Source organism: Dinoponera quadriceps, unplaced genomic scaffold, assembly GCF_001313825.1.
Source record: "Dinoponera quadriceps isolate SergipeBrazil2010 unplaced genomic scaffold, ASM131382v1 scaffold1070, whole genome shotgun sequence".
Classification (NCBI taxonomy): Eukaryota; Metazoa; Arthropoda; class Insecta; order Hymenoptera; family Formicidae; genus Dinoponera; species Dinoponera quadriceps.
The window spans coordinates 1,721,818-1,743,376 of NW_014555341.1; the positions used below are offsets into that span (position 1 = coordinate 1,721,818).

At 39.4% G+C, this 21,559-nt stretch overlaps 1 protein-coding gene across 1 annotated transcript in view; it reads right to left on the bottom strand.

The window, feature by feature from the left end:
* The window catches only part of LOC106743947 (lachesin), a 349,556-nt gene that overhangs the window by 137,547 nt on the left and 190,450 nt on the right, over nucleotides 1-21,559 (bottom strand). The window contains exon 3 of the mRNA XM_014618306.1: nucleotides 19,190-19,400. Within this exon, the coding sequence (XP_014473792.1) occupies nucleotides 19,190-19,400 (211 nt within the window). The remainder of the gene's footprint in view (nucleotides 1-19,189; nucleotides 19,401-21,559) is intronic.

The window sequence follows — 21,559 nt, forward strand, 5'->3', positions numbered from 1 at the left end:
CCGCCGGTGCTATTAACTTTTCAAGGGAAAGCGTGGCGAATGCAATGCAGATTTGTATCAGACGCGCCTAGAAATGACGCGGTACATTGCTTCGCGACGTGTACGCGAATGTCGTGAACAAGTTCTCTTCTACATGCGCAGTTTACCTAAATAAAATAAATAATTGCATTCATAGATATGGATATATCGCATAAATCGGCCAAATCGACAAATTGATTTTAGAAAGAAAGAAACGGGCGGTTATAAAGAAGCTGTAGAAGGATTAATATCGGTTTTGTCAATTCTTCGCAAATTTTTATTAACGGGTGTTCCCCGATATGTGTGTGAATATTTCTTAAGAAACCTAAGCTTTGCAAAAGCTACGAATTTTTTGTAACTCCTACTTGCGCACGGATTGTGTTTTATTCTCTACAAACCATGCAAAGAAGATGCTTAGAATATCATATATAGATTTAAACAAAAGAGCAGCTTCGCTATGTTTTATTATGATGATTGTCATAATATTTCTACAATATGCCATAATAACTACGACAAAAAGCAGTTTCTTTATTGATATAAAAGCTGTTCATCTCTTTAATATGAGGAGCATATTCTTAAAATTTCATCAACTTTTTAGAGAAATATTTAATGTTTATAATTGCAAGTTTTACTCAAATATACGATTATGACATTACATATATATATGATTGTACATAAATAACGATAAGTAAATAATAAGTATCGAAATTTAAGAGATTGAAACAATTTGACAGATAATTGCGTTCAAACTGTCGTTTGCGGATTTTCGTTTCAGCGTATAAATGCAGATTAAGCATCATCGCTTTTGCAAGGCAACGGGGCTGTAAAAAGCACTGACCTAAAAAGTAGAAGAAGCGATAAAGAAAAAGGGGGTGGAAAACGTAAACAGGTCGAGCGTTTAAAATAAAGTGTAAGCGAAGGAAGGGAAGTCTCGACGTCTCCATGAAATCAAGTTGTGGAACTTTTATTATTTATTTGCTGGGCGAGACGGCGCAAATATCACACGGTTGACGGGTCATCTCAAGATGCACCAGAACTGTCAGCTGTCAGACAGTCGAAAGGAGACGGAGCGTGAGATAACTGACAACTTTTCCGCTTGAATTAACAGTAACGACAATATTTATGCTTCCGCGGAAAGATATTCAGTGAAAATTAGCAATTTCGTGCCCATAGATAACAATTCTGAATTAATACTTTGTCTTCTTCTAATTATGTACACAGGAAAATGTAATAATCGTGTTATTCAATTTGCTAGATGCGTCGTTCGTTATATTAATGTAACAAACTGACCGATGCGAGGTAGGATGCATACGTTAGTTATTATGTCTATAATGTTTTACAAATCCGGAATATGCTCTGCATTACAGTAACACAGTATAGGAAGAGTAATCTAGCTAAAAAATAAGGAATAGTCGCATTCAAATTCGTATTTTGTTTATTACAGTGGAGAGATTTGTTCGTATTCACATCGCGCATTGAGTACTTAATATAATTGTTTCATTCTCGTTACGTTAAGTAAAATCTTCCACGTTAAAAATAAATTAAAAATTAAAAATAAATTTTAATATCAGACCATAGAGATTCAAAATTAAATCAGTGAAAATAGGGATAGCTATTAATATTATATTTCATATTTATTATATTGAGATGAATTTTTAAACAAGAAACTTCGTTATCGCGGTTATTAATTTGCACTTTTTAAATAATATAAAAATCGATATTTTCCTTGATAAGCAATATTCGTTATATCTGCCTCTTCCTGTGAGCTGGTTCTCAATTTTTTTTTGTCGAAATATTTGGCAATGTCACTTCAATATCGATTCGTAATACCTGTCGGTCCGCACATTTTTCCGTCGCGGTGTGAAATTTTGCAGCGTCTCAGCGTGAAGTTTTCTCAGCATAAGAAAACAAAGATATTTTATCCAGCGATCCAAAGATATTTTATACAAATATTCTGCATTTTCTTTTGCCTGAAGATTATTTGTTTCAAATACGTTTATCTACAATTGAAATTTGAAGAATTTAGGTGACGTGAAGCAACATAAGCAACATATCTTGAATAAAAATCAATGTTGCTAAATCTCACACGATAATTGCGAGGTTGATATACGAGATTAAACGTTATGCCTATATTTACACGCGCTGATATTGTGTCTTCTCGGATTGAGCATATATCTATCATACACTATGCGAACGTGAGATCTCCGAAACGTCGATTGTCGACTGGTGGTTTATCGGAAGGACGAACGCTTCCGTAGCAGAAATAATATTGATCCTAGTATTTCACAGTTGGATCCACAGGAGTGGAGTGTCTTTTCGTGAGTATCTCTACGCGGTTTCTATTCGTAGGATATTGCAGATATCCCTGCGATCATCCACTCGCTATACGCGACATCCATCTAGAACGGAGCACGTCTTGTTCTCTTGGAATGCATTCTTCTGGATTTTCCATCGTGTCATTTTTCAGTTTTCACAGTGAAATATGAGAGTATGATATATGACGTTACCAATCTACGATAGCATAATAACTATACAAGCAACCGGTAGCGGGCATAATGTGGTCAACATATGAAATATAATAACAATTTCGTGTTTATTTTGAAGTAATGAAAACGCGCTTTTGAAAATTATTGCTTTACTGAAAAATAATAAAATTCAAATTGTTGTTATTTGTGAATATACACGAGTCGTAATTGCTGTTTAAATATAAAATACTAATATTAACCGAATTAGACATTTTAGTTAACGAAAAAGTTGTAGCACTTAATAATGCCGTAGTTATGATTGCAGTCGAGTAACGCGGCTAACGCCCAAATAAACTGTTATGGCGCCTTTATAACTTATACTGTTTCCCGTATTGCGCGTTATCGCTCAAACAGGTTCACCCATAACTTTAGCGCTATAATTACGTCCTGAAGTGTTTGCCTCTGAAGCGAATATAATTTGACGTTTATTATAATACAACGAGCCCACGTTCATTATGGCAACGTTCATTCAACACTATATTTTGACACACGTATCAATCCGTTTATCGTCTATGACCTGATGCGTTCATATTTCGCCAATAAATTACTAACCTAGAGGATAAAATCACTTCGACAAGAACACGCTTCTGTGATAATCGTGCAATTATCCACGATGTCATTGTACGAAGCGCAATTAACATTTCTTTCCGCACGTTCGAAATGGCAATCGTGATATAATTGCGATGCAAATGCTCGTCGTTCCGCGCGAAGATAGCGAGATATCGATGTATTGCGAAGCACAATAATTTCATTGTTTAAATCTTTTTTCGATCACCTACGTTACGACGTCGAGTCTTTTTTCAGTTGCATTTTTAAGGAATATGCTTTGCATTATCGCGACCCAGGAAGGAAATAATCTTTAATCTGAGAGCAGCGTTTGTAAGGCGTACACACTCCGTAAGGTTAATTAGTTATTCCTCGTTCGCCTTTTAGCGCGGTGCGTGACTCGAGTCGCATGTGGCGCGATGCACTCGTGTAAGCCTTCAAAATTAGGGAAGTTCGCGGGCTCCAGCTGCGGCGCGGATCCTTCGTTAACGCTGCAGTGTGCAAACTCGAACGACGCGGTTCATTACACGCGTATTGGGGATTACCGGAAATAATCGGACAGCGACCGTTGCAATCGGATTAATCCGCATGCCGACGGTGAGCGCACGCTGACGGTTCGTTACGTCAACCGTTCCCGTTTGTTTCGTTCTTTCTTTACCGCCCATCACACGCGTTCACCCGACTGCCTGCTGTAATCTTTCCTTTTTAATGAACACGTGCCAGTGCACGCGACCAGCCAAATTCTATTCATTACCGGTGCCTTTGATGGCCCAGTGCGTCGAACAGGGATTACATGTCGAAATTGTCAATTCGATTTCTCTGCAATTTGCTGGTCTGATACGTTTTCAGTTTATGAGATCGAACTCACAGAAATTTTCATTACGCCCTCTCTTCGGCTCTACTTACGTGCACTTATCTAATACTCTCATAGAAAATACGATGACGTAATTACGATTCTTTCACGATATTTCCATTTGGGTCGGTTTCGGTGTGTTTTGCAAATTTAAACATGACTTTTATTCAAGACCACTTTCCGATCCAGTCAAATCCCCGATTACTTTTGCTTAAGAATAACGCGAATTTAAATTTTATTCAAGTTCCATTTTAACTCTGTTTACATGCGATTCGTATCCTATTTCAGTTCCCTATTCGATACCCGTTTAACCTTACCTCAAGTTTCAGTGGAGCTGAATTTAAGTTCGAGTTCGATTTATATTATTATGTTCTCCAAATTGTGTTTTAATAAAATTCCGTTCATTGCAAATATCACAACGAAATTAAATCATCACGGTGTAAAAACTCTTTTAAATTGGGATTTTGCATATTTCAAGTTTTAGGAAATACGAAATACAGCGAAAATCGTGCGATGAAATCTGAAATGTGTGCCTCATTATTATTAAATGTCACGCATTACAAGAGCGGCGGTATCGAAATTTAGCTTCAACGCGGATGCGTTAAAGCGCGCGAATGATAAACGACTCTTGCGTGATACCAGCGGCATTTGTAACATTCGCAACGTCCATTCATTAAAGCATTCGATTATCATTTCGGTGTCACTCTGTCGTGCATAATATGTAATTTTTCGATAGCTTCGACCGTTCGCGGCGTAACGTGACTGGAGAGCAAATTTAATCGCATGTTAAACGTTCGATCACACTTTATTATACTTATCAGTGCAAGAACGTGCGAGTTGTTGCGCGCGTAGCAATTTGATTTCCCAAGTGAAAACAACATAAACGCAATAAAATTTTTGCAATTACAAATAATGTGTAGTAGGAAAACATGTTTTGCATGTATAAATGGTTCGATTAATACACGTGAACAATATGAATAAAAAGTTTAAAGTTAATTAAAACACACCTTAAATTATCAAACAATTAATTAAGAACTACCAGGGAGATTCACATAGATACACACATATATATATATATAATTATTTTACTGCGTATAATTAATATTTCCGAATATTTTAATTCTACTGCAAATTACATACAAAATATATATAATAAATACTGTTTCGTGTATCACAAAATTTAATATTCAATACATCTCTAACGAGATGCATCGCGCATGCATGCATGTGTACGTCTACGTGATTAAAATTAATTTTCCATTAATTTATATAAACATTAATATAATAAACAACCAGGTAGCACCTTGACTATTCAATAATGTTGTCAACCAATTGACAATCTCTCATTACTAATGATCATATTGTTTGTATTGTTTTATAACGACGCGAGGAAGCGGAGGTGAAGAACACGCGATGTGTGAGGTTTCACTAAACAGATGCAATTTTTCCGTGCAATTAGCTTCTCGAAGGCAGAAAATCGATTACTTCGACCGGGCTGTACTCGAGGTTATGAAATATGCATTCAAAATATGGGGCAGGTCAACTGTTTACATAGATTATACATCGCAGCTGCATCTGACTGCGTGGGTAGACGCGAGATTCGTCTGCGATTCAAAGTGTTTGACTTTCGATGCATACGCGATGCACTCTTTACGTTGCATATAAATTCCTGCCTATCCGACAGCCGCGCGCGCTCGGCTGCACGTCGAGATGCACGTGTATGCAGTCAAGCAGGCAGCACATTTTTCCAGAAATGTTAAAAGGGTTATTGGAGCTATAAGGGTTCCGAGCGGGCGTAATTTATGTCTGGCGATAACGCATTAACTCTCCTGAATAGTGAATTGTCGTTTTTTGTCGGCCAGGACGCATTTCAGTAATTAAACTTCAAATTGAGATTCCATTAAAGACGATAGGATAAATATTTCTCCACGCTCAATATCTGCTCATATCTATGCTTGATGTGTTTTTCTATGTTTTATGATGTTTCTCTATTGCCGTTTTGTGAACTTAAGTGTTTTCGTTTCTCACATATAAATTCAGCCGCGTATTAAAGGTCAAAAATTGCTGACATCTCGACCTTTAAACAAAAGTTCTCTTGCTGCCGCCGTCAAGTTTGGTTTTTAATATTTATAGCTCGGAGATAAGCGCGACTTAAAAATGTGAAGGGAATAACTTGGCGAGAAATGAGTTTGCCTCTTTACCGACACCAAACCTTATCTCTCTTTATTGCCTGCTTAAAGAAAAATAATTTGGTTGGGAGGCGCTTAAATAACGGTTACTTGAGTTCCTCCTTTAGAAACGGCGCTCAGAGCCTTTAGCGATTCTTCAAGGAGCCCTTAGCTAGCGAATGGCCCACTAAACCTACTTCGTTTAAATTCGGAAAAGTATAACGCACGAAGTTGCCGTGAACTCGTAGAAACGAACACGGGAGCGGCAATTGCAAATTTTTGAGGGAGAGAGGGTGAAATACTTTCGAGACAATGTAGCGTACGAGCTGCCCACTTCGTACTTGGATTTTTCTAACTGCAGTTTTTCGAAGTGTTTCGTTGTACGGTTCTCGATTGTAAACGTTGCTAAATTCGTCAGCTTTAAATTTTGTGACCGAAAAGAATCAATTGCGAAGTTGCAGATCAATACGGACTTGTCTGTGAGCCACTCGTAACTTACCACTACAAGTAGAAGCGACAGATGAATAGCGGAAGTGCTTTAATCTGCCCGGAAGTTCTACAATGTTTTATAGCGAACGGGTCGCAAAAATTCTTCGCCTATCGTGGGCGAAAGTGCGACGACGTTTGATTATGACCTTTGGGACACTAAAGTTTACTACACGAGACCGCTTGTTACAATCTAGCACGTAAAACTTTATGGATCTGCATGCGCACGCTTGTGTGTCAACCTACTGGCTCGCACCGTTGAGACTCGTCAGTAACAATATAAATTCCTAGAGCGATACGCCCGCCGGTAATGATGGTAAAATATGACAGAAAAATATGATGGCCGTGGTATTGATGTAAATGGGGCGTCAGAGAAATTCTTCTCAATTATCGGAAAACTGAAGAAAGAAGTGAGCCGGCGCGGAAAGAAAGAGGGCGGACGAGTAAGTACTTCATCAAACGGACGACTCTTTCTTCTTTTTTCCGCTCCGATTAGGGAACACGTAAGATTACAACATAGCAAGCAGGTTTACTTGAAATGGATGTCCGATCATGTCCCGGAGGGTCGATAACGATTACATCGATCGTCGAAGAGATTACATCAATTCTCGAAGAGATCACGCGCGCGGTTTGTGTAAGTGCGATGCGATTTCACCAGTCGTCAGTCGGCAGGAAGCGAGTTTCCTTTGTATTTCGGCGTTCTATCGTACGAATTGTTTCCTGGTGCTTCGACGAGCCTGTTTAATCCGCGGATTACTGACGCTGGTGAAAGATGTATCCCGATTCTATTTTTCTTCAACAGCTTTGAACATGTAGGACGTTCTCATGTGAATTCAAAGAGAAGAGAAAATCAAAACGAATAACGCGATCAAATGCATTTTGATGAGTTATATTAATATAAATAAATTAGATAAAAATTTTACTTTTTTGGAGATATTTGATGTTATACAGACAGTAATTAAATTCGGTAAAAATAACGCGACAATTCTGTATACTTGCGGAAATGCTGCGGTACACTTCGCGTCTGAAATAGCAAAATTAGATAAATCCATTTGTTGGCACTCGAAACATGTTTCGTTACTCTCAAATCGTTTATATGTTGTTTGCATTGTCACAATCTAACGTAACACGCGTTAGACGTCTTGCTCGTAGAAGCCTGTCGAATAAACCGCTAGCTTCTCGGCGTAAATTTCCCAGGGTAGAATTTGCTCGTCGAAATCGTCGAATCGATTCGGTCGTCTTGCTTGTTTTTGTCAGTGAATTCGCGTGATTCTCGCGAAACGAAACGACGAATCGCCACGACGAGAGATCGATTTGAGCTTTACGTAGGTCCGACATCCGTTCCACTTCGACTGTGTGGAGATTTGACAGATGCTCGATGAAGTACTCATCGTGACACTCGTTTTATGAAGTATATTCCGCAATGTGTAATTCACTGTGAAGTCGAGCGAAGTATAACACGGATTTTATGGTGCCCGTAACGACAAATGTTTATTCGAGTACGTAATTTTATGGCAGATTTAACACCACATTGCTACGAGTCGAGCTTAATCTACCCGACGCGATAACGATGGTCACAGAGCCACGGGAACGCACCATACAGACATCATACAGCATATGCGTCTGTTTCGCGTGATTAAACGTACAAATTATTCGCACGAGCTGTGTCACGATTTGCTGAGGTCCTCGTTGCCTCGAAAGATCTCGAATTACATGTACAGAGAATAATTTTGCCGTTCTGAAAGTAAACATGAAAAACTTCATTTACAAAGTTGTAGAAAAAGAAATGAGCAGTTGATAGTGCAAACGGATAAACAATCGATATCTTTCGTGTCTTTCTTTTATTGAATAAATCGATTTGGGAGAAATAGATTTTTCGAAGTTGCACGTAGAATTTATTTTTCAATTATTTGAACAGATTAGACATCAAAAAATGGGTTTGTTTTCTATTACTGCACTGACTACATTAGTTTATACTAGTTCTCTTTTCCTCTCTTTCTCACCAAATTTCAAAAAAGAGAAAAAAAGAGAATCAGTGCAAGTTAGTGCAGCCAGTGCAGCAATAGAAAACAGACCTAATGATCACCCGTGTTTTCGTTCGTTACAACAAATTTCCTTACGTGTCAAGTAAATAATTTGAGAGAAATCGAATAATACCATCAATTATTGAGCACTCTGTGTAATCGTTGATTACGGTGAATGCTTCTAATGGCCTTCCCTTTGCGATAGTTGAGTCGCGAAAAGTCATTAATTCTCGAGGTTTAAACCCGAGCGCTTAATAAGATACCAATAGATCTGCGTCTAATCGCCGCGGCTTTAATTACAAGTATTTAAGAAGGACACTAGATGCGCGAGCTCCCGTTTCCGCGTATCATCTGTCACAAGTCAGCCGTGAAATAATTAACCATTATCCAATCCTTTGCGGTCCGTTACTGGGTTGCCCAGGGTGATCACGTGAGAAATTGGACCATCCAGGAGGCAACTTTAAAGTAGAACACTATGATACGGTGCAAATGTCGTCGTAAACGGTCCGGGCTAAAGAGTTGGCGTTTAATTTCGCTGCATTCGGCGATCGGGACCGACTAAGTGCGACTGCAACTCTCTTAATTGCAACGGCAGATAAATACGTCGGCGTAAATTAGGTAGTTTCTGGAAACTTAAACCGTCGCGGCTGCCGGCTAAATTGAGCGATTCAGGAGTGGAAGGAAATCATCTCGGGTGCATTGTGCGACTGGGACTGCGACTGAGCTCGTCAAAGATCCGTAATGACTCGCAAACTCGCGCACGGCCGTTGATGACTTACGAAGCGCAGTTCGCGGAATCGCTTTGCCATTAATCCGAGGAGGTTTGTGCGCGATTAATGCTTCGACTTTGCGCCTTCTTGCGTAAATAGTTATTTTACACTCTCTCTTTCCCGTTACCCGAACTTATAGGAACTATAGCCGGTGATTCTTAAACGTATATAAAATACAAACAGTTTCGTCTGACAATTCAACCCAAAGAGAAACGATATAAATTTAATTAATTGACAATTATAAAATGCATACTTTTGTTATAACAGGAGATATCGTTGCATTTTCGTGAAATAAGATTCTTAGTAAAATATATAAGTAACGGGAAAACGTAATAAAAGTGGCTTTCGCACTCTAAAAGGCTCGTCTCTAGGTGATACGGTCCATTTAGCACAATGGTTAAGGCAGCCCCCCAGTCATGTTGGTTTGTCCAAGTCCCAGTGATGAGTTTGCGAGGAAAGGGGACCGAAATGGGTCGCTTTGGGTGCGGAGAGATATCGCCGTTTATGGATCCGCACATGTATCTTGCGACTGAACGGAGATAATCTAACTATCATAACGAGATAAACGATCCTGCGAGACCATAATTGCCGTAAGAGTGACAAATACTCATGTCCTGTCCCCTCGAAACTGCATCGCGTTGTGACCGTACGTCGCGTGACGGGGAAATTGACGGGTTCGAAACGAGAACGTCGTGATCGACCGTGACGATGTCCGAAATATTTGAACTTCCATGTTTATTAATGTCGGAAACTTGCGAAATAGTCACATGCAGAAACATGAGATACACGTGTTAAAACTGCATCTGTCGAAAACTACATTTTACTATGTCCGTAAATGCCGCTGGACGGAACGTAAAAAATACTAGTTTATAGCTGGCGAATGCTTTACTCTCGGTCTCTAAATTAAACATCGTTTTCGCGAAAAATATGACGGGAGAAAAATAATACAGAGAAGCAATTTTAGAACGAGTTTTATTAAAACGGCAGTCTGTTGGATCACAAATATTATTTGCTACAAATATATTTGACGAAAGATATCGTATGTGATGCGCGATTTTGTTTTAAACACGATGCAGTAGTCAAGAATACTCGAGCCGTGTTATCAATTAATGTTAGCAAAAATTTGTCGCAATTTACTCTCTTATTAAGAAAGGTTGCTCAATGAACAGTAGGTTAAGTGGAGGATCTTTTGCCGAGCAAAAAATACCCGTATACAATTTCGGAGTTTGGAAGAGAGAGAGAGAGAGAGAGAGTTATATAAAAAAAAAAAAGAATCAGATATAAAAGTAGTTCGAGTCGACATCGACATCCGAGTCCGAGCCGATTTCGAAGAATCGTATTGCTTCGTATATGATGGCTGCGAATTCCGAAATTGATTTGTGGATGCGCTGTACCGCTCTGCACCAGGGACGGATGCAGCAGGAAGGAGGGAGAAACCAATTAAGCCGTCAGTGCGTTAACGCGTGTCATTCGCTCCCATATTGTAGCCAAGTGTGACCAATCGTGACAATGAGACTTAATTGCACGAATAATAACGACCACAGTTCTGACGCCGCTTAATATTATTTCCTATCTTCTGTCATTTCGCTCGTCGTTACGTGCGTCACACGTCCAATATGTGGGATGCATTATTTATAAATGAAAAATGACCACAGTTTTACCTCTGCGGCCGTTCGTCTAATGAACGAATATTATTTGTTGGAATATTACTGCACCGCGTTGTGTACACGCGTTCCCGGATGAATACGATGTTACAATTTAATTAACTCTGAAAGCTGTTTGTAGCTATGTCATTGCTGTAAAAGTACGCTCGTCAAATCGTGAAATTTTTGCGATCGAGAATCGTAATTAATCAGCACGCTACGATTAACTTTATACTCGAAACGTACCGCGTAATTCACAAATAACTTAATTTTCAACATAGTAAAAGTCTCAACATGTGAAAAATTTAACTCGTTTCAAATTTAACTTTTAAGTCAATCGTCATATTAGTTGAATTTATTAAGGAGTCACGCGGAAAAGTGTACGTTATATAAGCGTAGCATTTTGTTACTTTTATCAACATCACTGAAGATTTTTGTGATATTACTTGTAAAGATCCGTGTGGAAAACAGCGCGCAATAATTGAATGCGTTCATGCGTGAATAAAGAAATCCATGAGACATAACTTCATCCGTTTCAAGTATACCGTTCTGAAGCTTCCCGCGAACTTCCCGCTGAAGTTACTCTCTGAAGTTTTGCACAAATTATTCCGTGGATTCCCGTGAACTCCTTTCACAACGCGGCCGCCCTCGCGTCTTGACATAAAGGGTCTCTCGCCTCGCGTAAGATGAAATATTTTGGCTTACGTAAACGCGGAAGCCTGCCTCTGAAACATGCGGTTATTATGCGCAGCCAAGAGAGCAGGGAAGTGAGGAACGCAATGGCGTGCGAATATTGCGACGATAATGAAAACATCAGGGAATAATTATTTCTGCGCGTCCCACTCTTTTGGATATTTGCGATTATGCACGTGCATCTGTACGTTAAATATATGCGCGAGGTGTTTCGTTTGGAAAATATTTTGCACCGTTCAGTTTTCGGGCAAGCACGCGGTCGTTTCCGCCGGGCGAAAATACGACCGACACCGTATGAGCTTCTCAACGTGAAAGGCTCGATCTATTGTGTCGAGAGAAATTACGACGGCGGAAAATCGCGATATTGGGAAATACTTTTTAAGGCGCATCACTGGTGCATGCGACGAACGTTTTGTCAGAGCCGGAGCGTTTGATTACGCGAGCTTTCTTAATTTAATTATACGAGGGTAGATCAAATATAAACGAGCCTTTTGCAAAAAAACCATATATTTTTTTAAATCAATTCTAATTTACTTCAATTCTATTTTTCTCATTTTTCTACATAGTCCTCCATCTTATCTGTACACTTTCTCCAACGGTCTGGTAATTTTTTAATCCCGGTATCATAAAAATTGCACACGAACTGCTGCACTTCTTCGTTCATTGTGAAGCGCTGTCCACCAAGGGCTTCTTTGAGTGGCCCAAACATATGGAAGTCGCATGGTGACAGGTCTGGGTTGTAAGGTGGATGTTCTAGGATAGCCCAAGTGTGTATCGGCCAATTTTTGTTGTGTTATTGCTGCGGTGTGGGATCTGGCGTTGTTATGGAGAAGCAACACACTTCTGATCGGAATGCCGTGCCTTTTTGACCGATAGGCAGCTCGAACTGAAGTTTCTGAGAGATTTCAAGAACAGTTAAGTGCCGATCGCCTTCGATGAGTTCTCGAACAGCCTCGGTGTTCTGCGCTGTGATGCTGGTGCGGGGACAGCGCGGGTGGGCAATGTTTTCAACACGTTCCCGTCCTTTCTTAATTTCGTTACACCACTGCTTCACCCGAGCTCATGAAAGGGTTCTTTCCCCGAACTGTGGGAGTAAACGGCGCCGAATTTCAGCAGCATTTACATTTTCGTTGACGAGAAACTCAATAATAACACGTTGTGCAACTGCGGGGTGTACCTCTTTCTCGCTCATCGTGATTGCTGCTGAGAGTAAGAAGCACGTGGCGCGCCAACGTTATTACTGCCTTCCACATGACCTCCCTCCACTGTCCAAAACGTTGCAGACCCCTCACGCTACCGACGGGCGCGCAATTTAAAAAGGCTCGTTTATATTTGATCAACCTCCACTGTAATTCTGCTTGAGCAAAATCACAAGGAGTCGAAGGTGCGTCGAGCGTATGCATGTGTGCGTCGAGCGAAGATGAAGATTCACCGGCGTCTCTTCAGGGAGAGAGATTCCAGGCGCTCTTACGAAGATTGAATTAAATTTCATCTTCTGCGCGTTTCGCGTAATTTAAAATCACTGTCCAGCGACGACGGCAGCGGCCATAACACCGTCCGTGGTCTTATTTATGATTGCGTCGTGTCTCGCATTCTCGTCCAGGCGAGGAATGACTTATACCCTTCTTAATTAAAAGTATGATTAAAATGATTAAAGCGAATTCCCGCGGCGGGACCTACGGGATCAAATCTATCCTTAAAGAAATCCCTCAAGCACTTCCCATTATGTGCGCCTTCTTTTAATAATAGTACTCGATAAATAGCACACATAGGAGCGATAAAAATTGTGTTCGTGCTTTTTTTTATGAATGAATAACGGGCAATAACGAAACGTTCGATATTCTCTGATCCTTGAAATATCTTAAGGTATATATAGAATCTAGGGATATTGTTGAGTGTCTTATTAGTTTCCGTTTTGATGCGAAAGATAATACTTTTAAAGAGGATGTATTTTATTGAAAAGGGTTTGTCCGTCAGCAGTACCCGGGAAAATGACGATTCGTGAGTTATGTCACTTTCGGGGAGTAGGGTGCATAAAAATTTGAAACGCTGTATAAAATGTATATAACCGGACGTTATATTATCTGTATCTTTATATCTTTTCGTTGCTGAGACGTAACTCCGCATACGATTGTACTATTTTATTCATATCTTTATGCCCTTCCATCGCGCATCCGATATTCGCCAGCATGCTGCGGCTGACATAGCCGTTTCTCTGAATGAAACATCGCGTCGACAAGGCTCTCAGAATCGCTAACACGGGATTGTGATACATAATGCAATATAGGATTTCATTAAAAATCGCAATCGCGCCATGGTGCTGGAAATAAAAACTAGAACGCGCATTTTATAACGTATACTATTTTAAGCTGCGCCGAAATATAATAGCAAGCAAGACAAATTTCTCTCTATCCCGCGACGACGATAACGAAACATTGATTTGCCGGAAATATCGATAACAAGCTCTGGAGACGATCAGCTTCGCCGTCATTCGCTAGAAGAAACAGCATAGAACTTCATCATCTATTTTCGCCGACGTATTTTAATGCTCGTTGTTTACTTTTTGTGAAAAAAATCTCAGTTTCTGTCGTCGACGACGACGATAATGGAACAAGAGTGTACTGGGAACGTCGATAATTGGCTGAGTACATCAATATTTAACGAACCCCGTTACGGCTTTGTCGTTGGCGCCATCGTTACCTCGCAAATCCTTGCCGGCCAATTATCATTTTCACTCTCTCGTCGGGTTCGCGATTACGTCGGTGCATGAGCGGAGTGCATTCATTAACGCGCCATCGCAGAGCGTCCAGCGTGGAATCTATTATACTACGTCGTAAGCTAGGATAGCTTTGAACCATGATATCGTCCTACATTTAGCGCTGAATAGCCAGGAGGTCTTCCTATAGTTGATGCGTTTCGTATTTAATACTTGTATGTTTCCATATAAAATGAAAACCATGTTTCGCATTGAGTGCACATCGATAATACAAGGCATTTCCGGCATAACTATTGTGTGATGGTGTTACATTTTAGAGGATACGCACGGTCCATTTGTATGAAATTGAGTGAATATTTGTTAAATGCGCGCTCGATAATAGTTAAATAGGATTTAATTCCATTTAAATAACATTCACTAATACAGACTCGTTGACACTGCACGTTTCTATATTATATCTAATTTATACCACGTTTCGTAACAAATCATGAGCGACCTATATTAAGTCTGCTAATTGCAATATTAATATTACCGTTTTAGCAAAATGTTAAGCGTTTTCGCAAAATGGTGACAAAACGGCGTTTTATTCCCTAGAATTTTAAGGCTAAAGCGAATTTAACTTGGACTTTAAACCGACACGATCGCGCGAGTGCTCGCGTAAGGTCGAGTTCGAGAAATGGGTTGGGATTTATTTTGACGGGGGCAGAGGGGCGGGACGCTTAACAAACGCACGAGGGTGACAAAAAACGCATTAGTGGCTAATTCGGATGTATTTACGTCGCTCGGTTCAGTGAAAACACACGGTGGTGAAAAAAAATGCCGAGTCAGAAAAATATATGCCGTAACGGTGAGATTCCATTCGCCGGCAGAATTTTATTATCTTTGCGTATTTTGAAACGCGAGTTGCCCTCCACAGAACACATTTCGACTCGAAAACCAGAAATGGGAATTACGAGGGAGCTTTATGCCAGAATTTTCGTATTCAGCAACTTTATACAAAACTCGAGTCAAAATTTCGGTTCAACATACAAGTTCAATCGAACTTTGAGGATCAAATAGAGATAAAATTTCGAAATATATAATACTATATAGGTTATTGTTCTTCTTCGATGCTACAAATAGTTACTTAATTCTATTTCTTCATATTGAATTTTTTATCTTTAAAAGAACTCTTCAGAATTAATAAATATTCGATTATCTTAACATTCCATAATATTTAATCTTTATGCTAATATTTAATCTTTATGCTTAATTTCCATAAGTAACGTATTAATCGTGTAATTTACTTAATTGCAGATAGAATATGTACGATAAAAGTGAATATTAAATAATTTAATAATAAATAATAATAATAAAGCTTAGCGAGCAAATATAAAAAATAGATAAGTTAAATAAATTTTGTTTCTTCATAATCTCTTTATTATTTTTTTTACTAGGCTATTGGAAATATATGAAATATATTATTCTAGACTGCTCTACTACTACTCTACTCTCTACTACTACTCTAAAGGTTTTCGCAGTTTTATCTTCGACGTTCGAATATAACGAGACTTAAATTGGACATGCTTGCATCAAAATAATATATTTCAAATATCATTAAATGCTAGCATAAATATTTACACTTCAACCTAACATAACACCTTATTGTTATTACTAACGGTCTGTATGACAAATTTTTTTGTTATGACATTTTGCGTATGTATCCGTGATAAAATAATTCTCCCTATCGATTACGTAAGAGATTTCTTCGAAGTCGCTTTGTTATGTCACATTTCAGTTAATTTATCTCGTCTTTGTCGAGACATTTATCTAATCGATCGCTATCCGACGATCCTTACTTGGTAGACTTGGACAGAAAAGCGCAACTCTCACTCCCACTCCTATCCGTTTTTCTCCCTCGGGCATACTTCATAGCCAATGAGATTTTTCGGGCTGCAGCTAGCAGAGACTTTCCGCGTTTCCGACTTTTTGCAGAACGGATTTGTAAAATTGATCTCGCCCGTAGACTTCATGTTTTACGACTTTACGGACGAGAAAACGTGCGAAAGAAAGACGATTTATTTCGCGCCGACTTTCCCTCCCGTGCCCAAGCATAAACGCTCCAGACGGAGTAGATGCACCTGCATCGCGTGATGTGCTCGTACGTGTGCAAAAAGAGGAGGGGAATAGGGTTGGGGCTAGAGAAAGGGAGAGGGAGAGAAGTGGAAGGAGGTTGAAAAGGACTCGGTTCGTCGACGTGTTTCCTCCAAGCTGCTTATCGAGCACCTTTCTCCTCGCAGCACGCCGGGGGCTCTTACGTTCTCCATCCATACTCTTCGTACCTTCTTCCCCCGCCTCTTCTCATTTATTCTTCTACCTGGCCTTGCTAGCGACTTCAACATTCAACGGTTGTCTGTACGGCCCTGCATTCGCGAGCGGAAGCGGATAAATCTATGCCGGCTTTCAACCTTACCTAACCACGCGAGCGAACGATGAAGCTGGAAAAAAGTCGCGAAGCGAAAAAAAATGAATTTCTTTCGCCCCAATCCCATCCCGCTCCTCCTTTTGTGATCCGCGGACTGTTGTCCCTACTCCCGGTTTATCTCGTTTCACCACTACACTCTCGGCGAGTTTTCAGTGACTCCCTCTCTCTATTGGCGTTTTACGTTGTCGAAGGGAAACCTGAAAGTCTTTTTTCTTCCCTTTTTTTTTAAAGCGGAACTTTGGTCGGACCATGTGTTTTAAGGTGACGCGCGGGTCAGGGATTTAGAAATTGAAAAATCTCACGATCGAGAAAAGGATTCTTCGTTCCGTGAATCTCGCAATCCAAGACTTTCGGAGTAAAACAATTTCACAAGCTAAGGATTCAATTTCCCGATAAAAGACTCACATTTCATGATTTAGGAATATGTGCGAGTCTACGGATGTTAGAATCCAAGAATTTAAAGATCAAAGAAAAAAGATTAAAGAAAAGGAAATTTAAAATGCAAAGTTGGATGTAAAAATTTAGGAAAGATATAAAAATTTCATTAAGACTTCTGTTGGCACACATATCGCGTTAGATCCATACGTGGAAATCATTCCGTTCTTTTGCACCTGTTTGTTACCGTGAGGTGTGCGAATAATGAAAGCCGTCACATGTCGCAAACGTCACGTCGCGATTAGAGCAATTAATTTCTCACGAAATCAAGGGAAGGGGAGGGCGGTTGGAAGGGGAACAGTGCAGTCGCGCCGATTTTCGGCGGAATTAACTGTTGTTTATTATAGTTGAAAGTTTACGGGGAGAGTTGACGGGTCGCGAACCGTAGCGGCGAAAAGGTTGAATTCTCCGACGCGGCAGTTATGCCAATATGAAATCCTTCCGGTTTGCACGTGCAACGAAGTTTACGTTATTTATAGTGTATCTTAGCTCCAACTTTCGATGGTAAAATAACTCGCTCCTCTTCCCCCTCTTCGCTGGCCTCTCCCTCGTTGCTTTTTATTTGGCCGACGACGCTCGCAACGAGAGAAACGGAAGCCGTGCGTTATCGTTGTCGTTTTCCCTAATGTTCTCAGAAACTGCTGAAAGATTCACGAACGTAAAAAAGGATCGTGCAGACTTCGCCTAACTAAATCTTACGGCCTGCTTGCTTTCAACTTTAAAGAAGATACGGATAATGCTCCCCGTGTATCTTGCCGCGGCCAAGAAAATCGTAGTTTTGTTCGTTGTTTGCAAAGATAAAGCGGCATAAACACGACCGACATTTATCGCGCGTATATTCGCATGAATAAATTATCGGATGTTAATCTGATGTCACACACGGGATTATAAAGGGTTAACTGTTTCGCCGCAAGGAAACGTGCAATTTATCTCCTAACTATCGTTTCACGGCTTATTATTAAGTATATTTTGTGCGCAGGGAGGGGGGTATGCAAAATGATACTTGATGACACGCTCGTGTCTGTCCGGGCGAGTGCGTAATTGTACACGTCATTATCAATAGTATTATGCAGCCGACATTCGCTAGGATCGAACTCGATTTTCGACCACACTCGATTTGCAGTCGCTCAGAAAAATTTTCGAATAGTTATTCGGTTGTTTATTATTTATCATATTATTGCGTTAACAATTACACACACTAAATTCTTCAACATTGCAGGATAATATTCTTTAGACAAATGCTCGCGTGACAAATATGCGCAAAAACAATATGCTAATTCGATGCATTAATATATTATAGATACTGATACTTAACAATTTACATAATAATGCTGTTTGGTAACAGATGAAAATGATTAACACAAATCTCTATTTTCTGATTAATCCATATCTTTTATAAGCTACACAATTCTACTGCCAAAGGTGATGAATTGTAGTAGAATTGATGAAACAAGTAAATTACGCGTGGAAAAAACTAAAGTTAGCATCTGAGTGTAACCCGACAATCCGAGTAAGCGTTTAACGTCTAATGTCACGGAGCTTCTTTCTGCTCGGATATCAACGACAACGGTCAATAGTTGCAACAGGCTAATCTCCCGAACTACGACGAGGATTTCGCGACGCGACGAGACGCGACACCGAGAGGATAATCCCGCGACAGAGCACTTAAGGCGTTTAAACTTTAACCCCTTCGATTCTTGGCCGGTTCACACGTCTTATGCGAGGTAATAGTCGATCGACGGCCTCCCGTAACGTCCCGTCGGAAAGCAGGAGACATCGAAGAAAATCAACGGCCGAGATTTTACGTAACCAGGCCAGGTTGTGTGAATAATTCAGATTAGCACTCACCGACTACGTTGAGGCTATAGTTGAGCGACATCTTCGGCTCGGTGCTGACCTGACACTCGTACACGCCGGAGTCGCGCTCCTGCGGCGACTTGATCTGCAGCGTCCAGTTTTCCGACTTATCCGGATGAATCACTAAGAACCTCAAATCCGACGTGTACATCAAAATACCCGCGCTCAAGATATGCATGTCCCGCTTGCGCATCCAGGACACCTGTAATATAAATGGCAAGCCTAAATTGATAAAGAAAAGAAACAAATGGCAAATAGATTTTACGTAAATTCATCGTAGCTAATCGCGGACCAATGTTTTCACTTTTGTATCTAGTTATCAATATAACACGTTCTTTTAATGCTAGCGAGTATGGATTTATTAAGAAATGAATTTGTGCTAATCATAATATTTATTTGTACTTGAAAATGAGATATTAGTATCTCTTTTGATTTTAATTTAGCATATTATTTTCCTCGATTTTTGGTACGTTTCTCTATTGTTAACGTCAAATTTTACAAAAATATGTAGATATTAAAATATATAAAATGTAACGTGTTTTAACATGTGGGAGCAATTCTCAAAAATATGATAAGGAATCATTTAACAATTATGTCATTCTAAATTTGGATATTTTTAACACCCCTATTTTCCTTTTGTTACAATTTCATCACAAAGTATTTGCTTCTTCCAATATTACGTGACATGTGAAATTATCTCTCTTCGTTCCGCCGGTATATAAAATAAAAAATAGCTTATAACCATATTGTGAGTAATAATTATCAAACTGCACACTACTATCTTTTTCTAATAATTGATAATTTTTAAATATATAATATCAAATTAATTACTTGATTTTATAATTTTGATCAGTAAAAGTTGTGTTTTTAAAAGAATAAATATTTCGAAATTAACATTTTGCTTATTAACATAAAATCATGTCAAAACTTAAAAATGTTCACTAAATGTAACCAAATGCGTCACGAATATAAAGAGTAGATAACCACGCACATCTATATTTACAAATTATGCGCATTTAATATGACGTTCTATGGCCTTTACTCCCCCTTCTTTTCCTTCCCTGCTATTACAGACCGTCACGCAAGCTAATTGACTTTCCCTTCCCTTCGTGGTGTGACATAATTGTTGAATGGCCCCTAACGACTCTATCTGTTACATCAGAGTACCGTATAGTTGGATCGATCGATAGTCGGCCTAAGTAAACTTTTAATTGGGAAGAGATTCAAATTCAGGAACGCGTTATAAATGTTTAGCACCGGAAGTTCCCCCGAGCGCCAACACCGCGTTGCTGTTACAATACTGGCCCGGGAGTCTGCAACGTCTTGGTCGTGTTAGAACAAAGACCACGGAAAGCACCCACGGCGCCGTAAATCCCCGGCCGGTCGACGTGCGTGTCGCAAACGATCTCTATAGTCTCTCATTGTTTTGCTCGCGAACATGTCTGCCGGCTATTTAATGCGCCGTCAGAGTTCCGGGGCGTAATTTCCGAGCGCGCACGTTGAAAACGGCAGCCAAACGCAATTATCAGGTCTTTCCCCTCGCGGAAGTCTTTTCTGTGCCCTGCGGTTTGGACTTTTTCACCCCGGCAGTTGCATTGAACTCGAATAAATTAGCCCTCGTGCAGACGAGCGTGCTGGATGGCGTGCTTTAAGTGCAGTTTCGCGATTTCTTTCCACGGAACGAGAAATAATGTCTCTGAGAAAGATATCCGATTCGAGTTACTTTTCTCTTCGCGTACATCCGATTCTTAATTTGTCTGACGAAAAAGTTGTAACAAATGTCTATGTAATATTCTCATCGTTTATACACAGTAAAAAATCTTGTTTCCAAATAAAAATTTTCTTGTGTATTATCAATTTTTAATTAATTCAATATAAAATTAACATATATTTGATGTGTCACCATTTGTGTCCCGTTTTTCTGTGTTATATTTATATCAATTTAGTAACTTAACATTTTTTATCATTTAAAAATAAAAGATTATTTCGGTTTATTTTAACATATTGTATTTGTTTTCTCAACATTTTGCGTTAAATCGATATTCAATGTGTATAAATGTAAATTAACACATTTTACACATTTTACACACATAATCAACCTTTACTGTTGATTAACAAAGATATTAATTTTACTAAATATCATTGGTGACATGTTTTACACGTTAAAATTTAGTTAAAATAAGTTGTGTTAATCTTACCCGCAGTAATAGTCATCATCTTGAAACTTTAGCAATACGAAATACATGTGTAACTAAAGTATAGCAGTAATATTATACTTAAGATAAGTGACTCAAGATCCAAAGTTTCTTAGTTTGAGTCCCTTCAAACACATTTCTTAGATACAATATTAATTTAATCAAA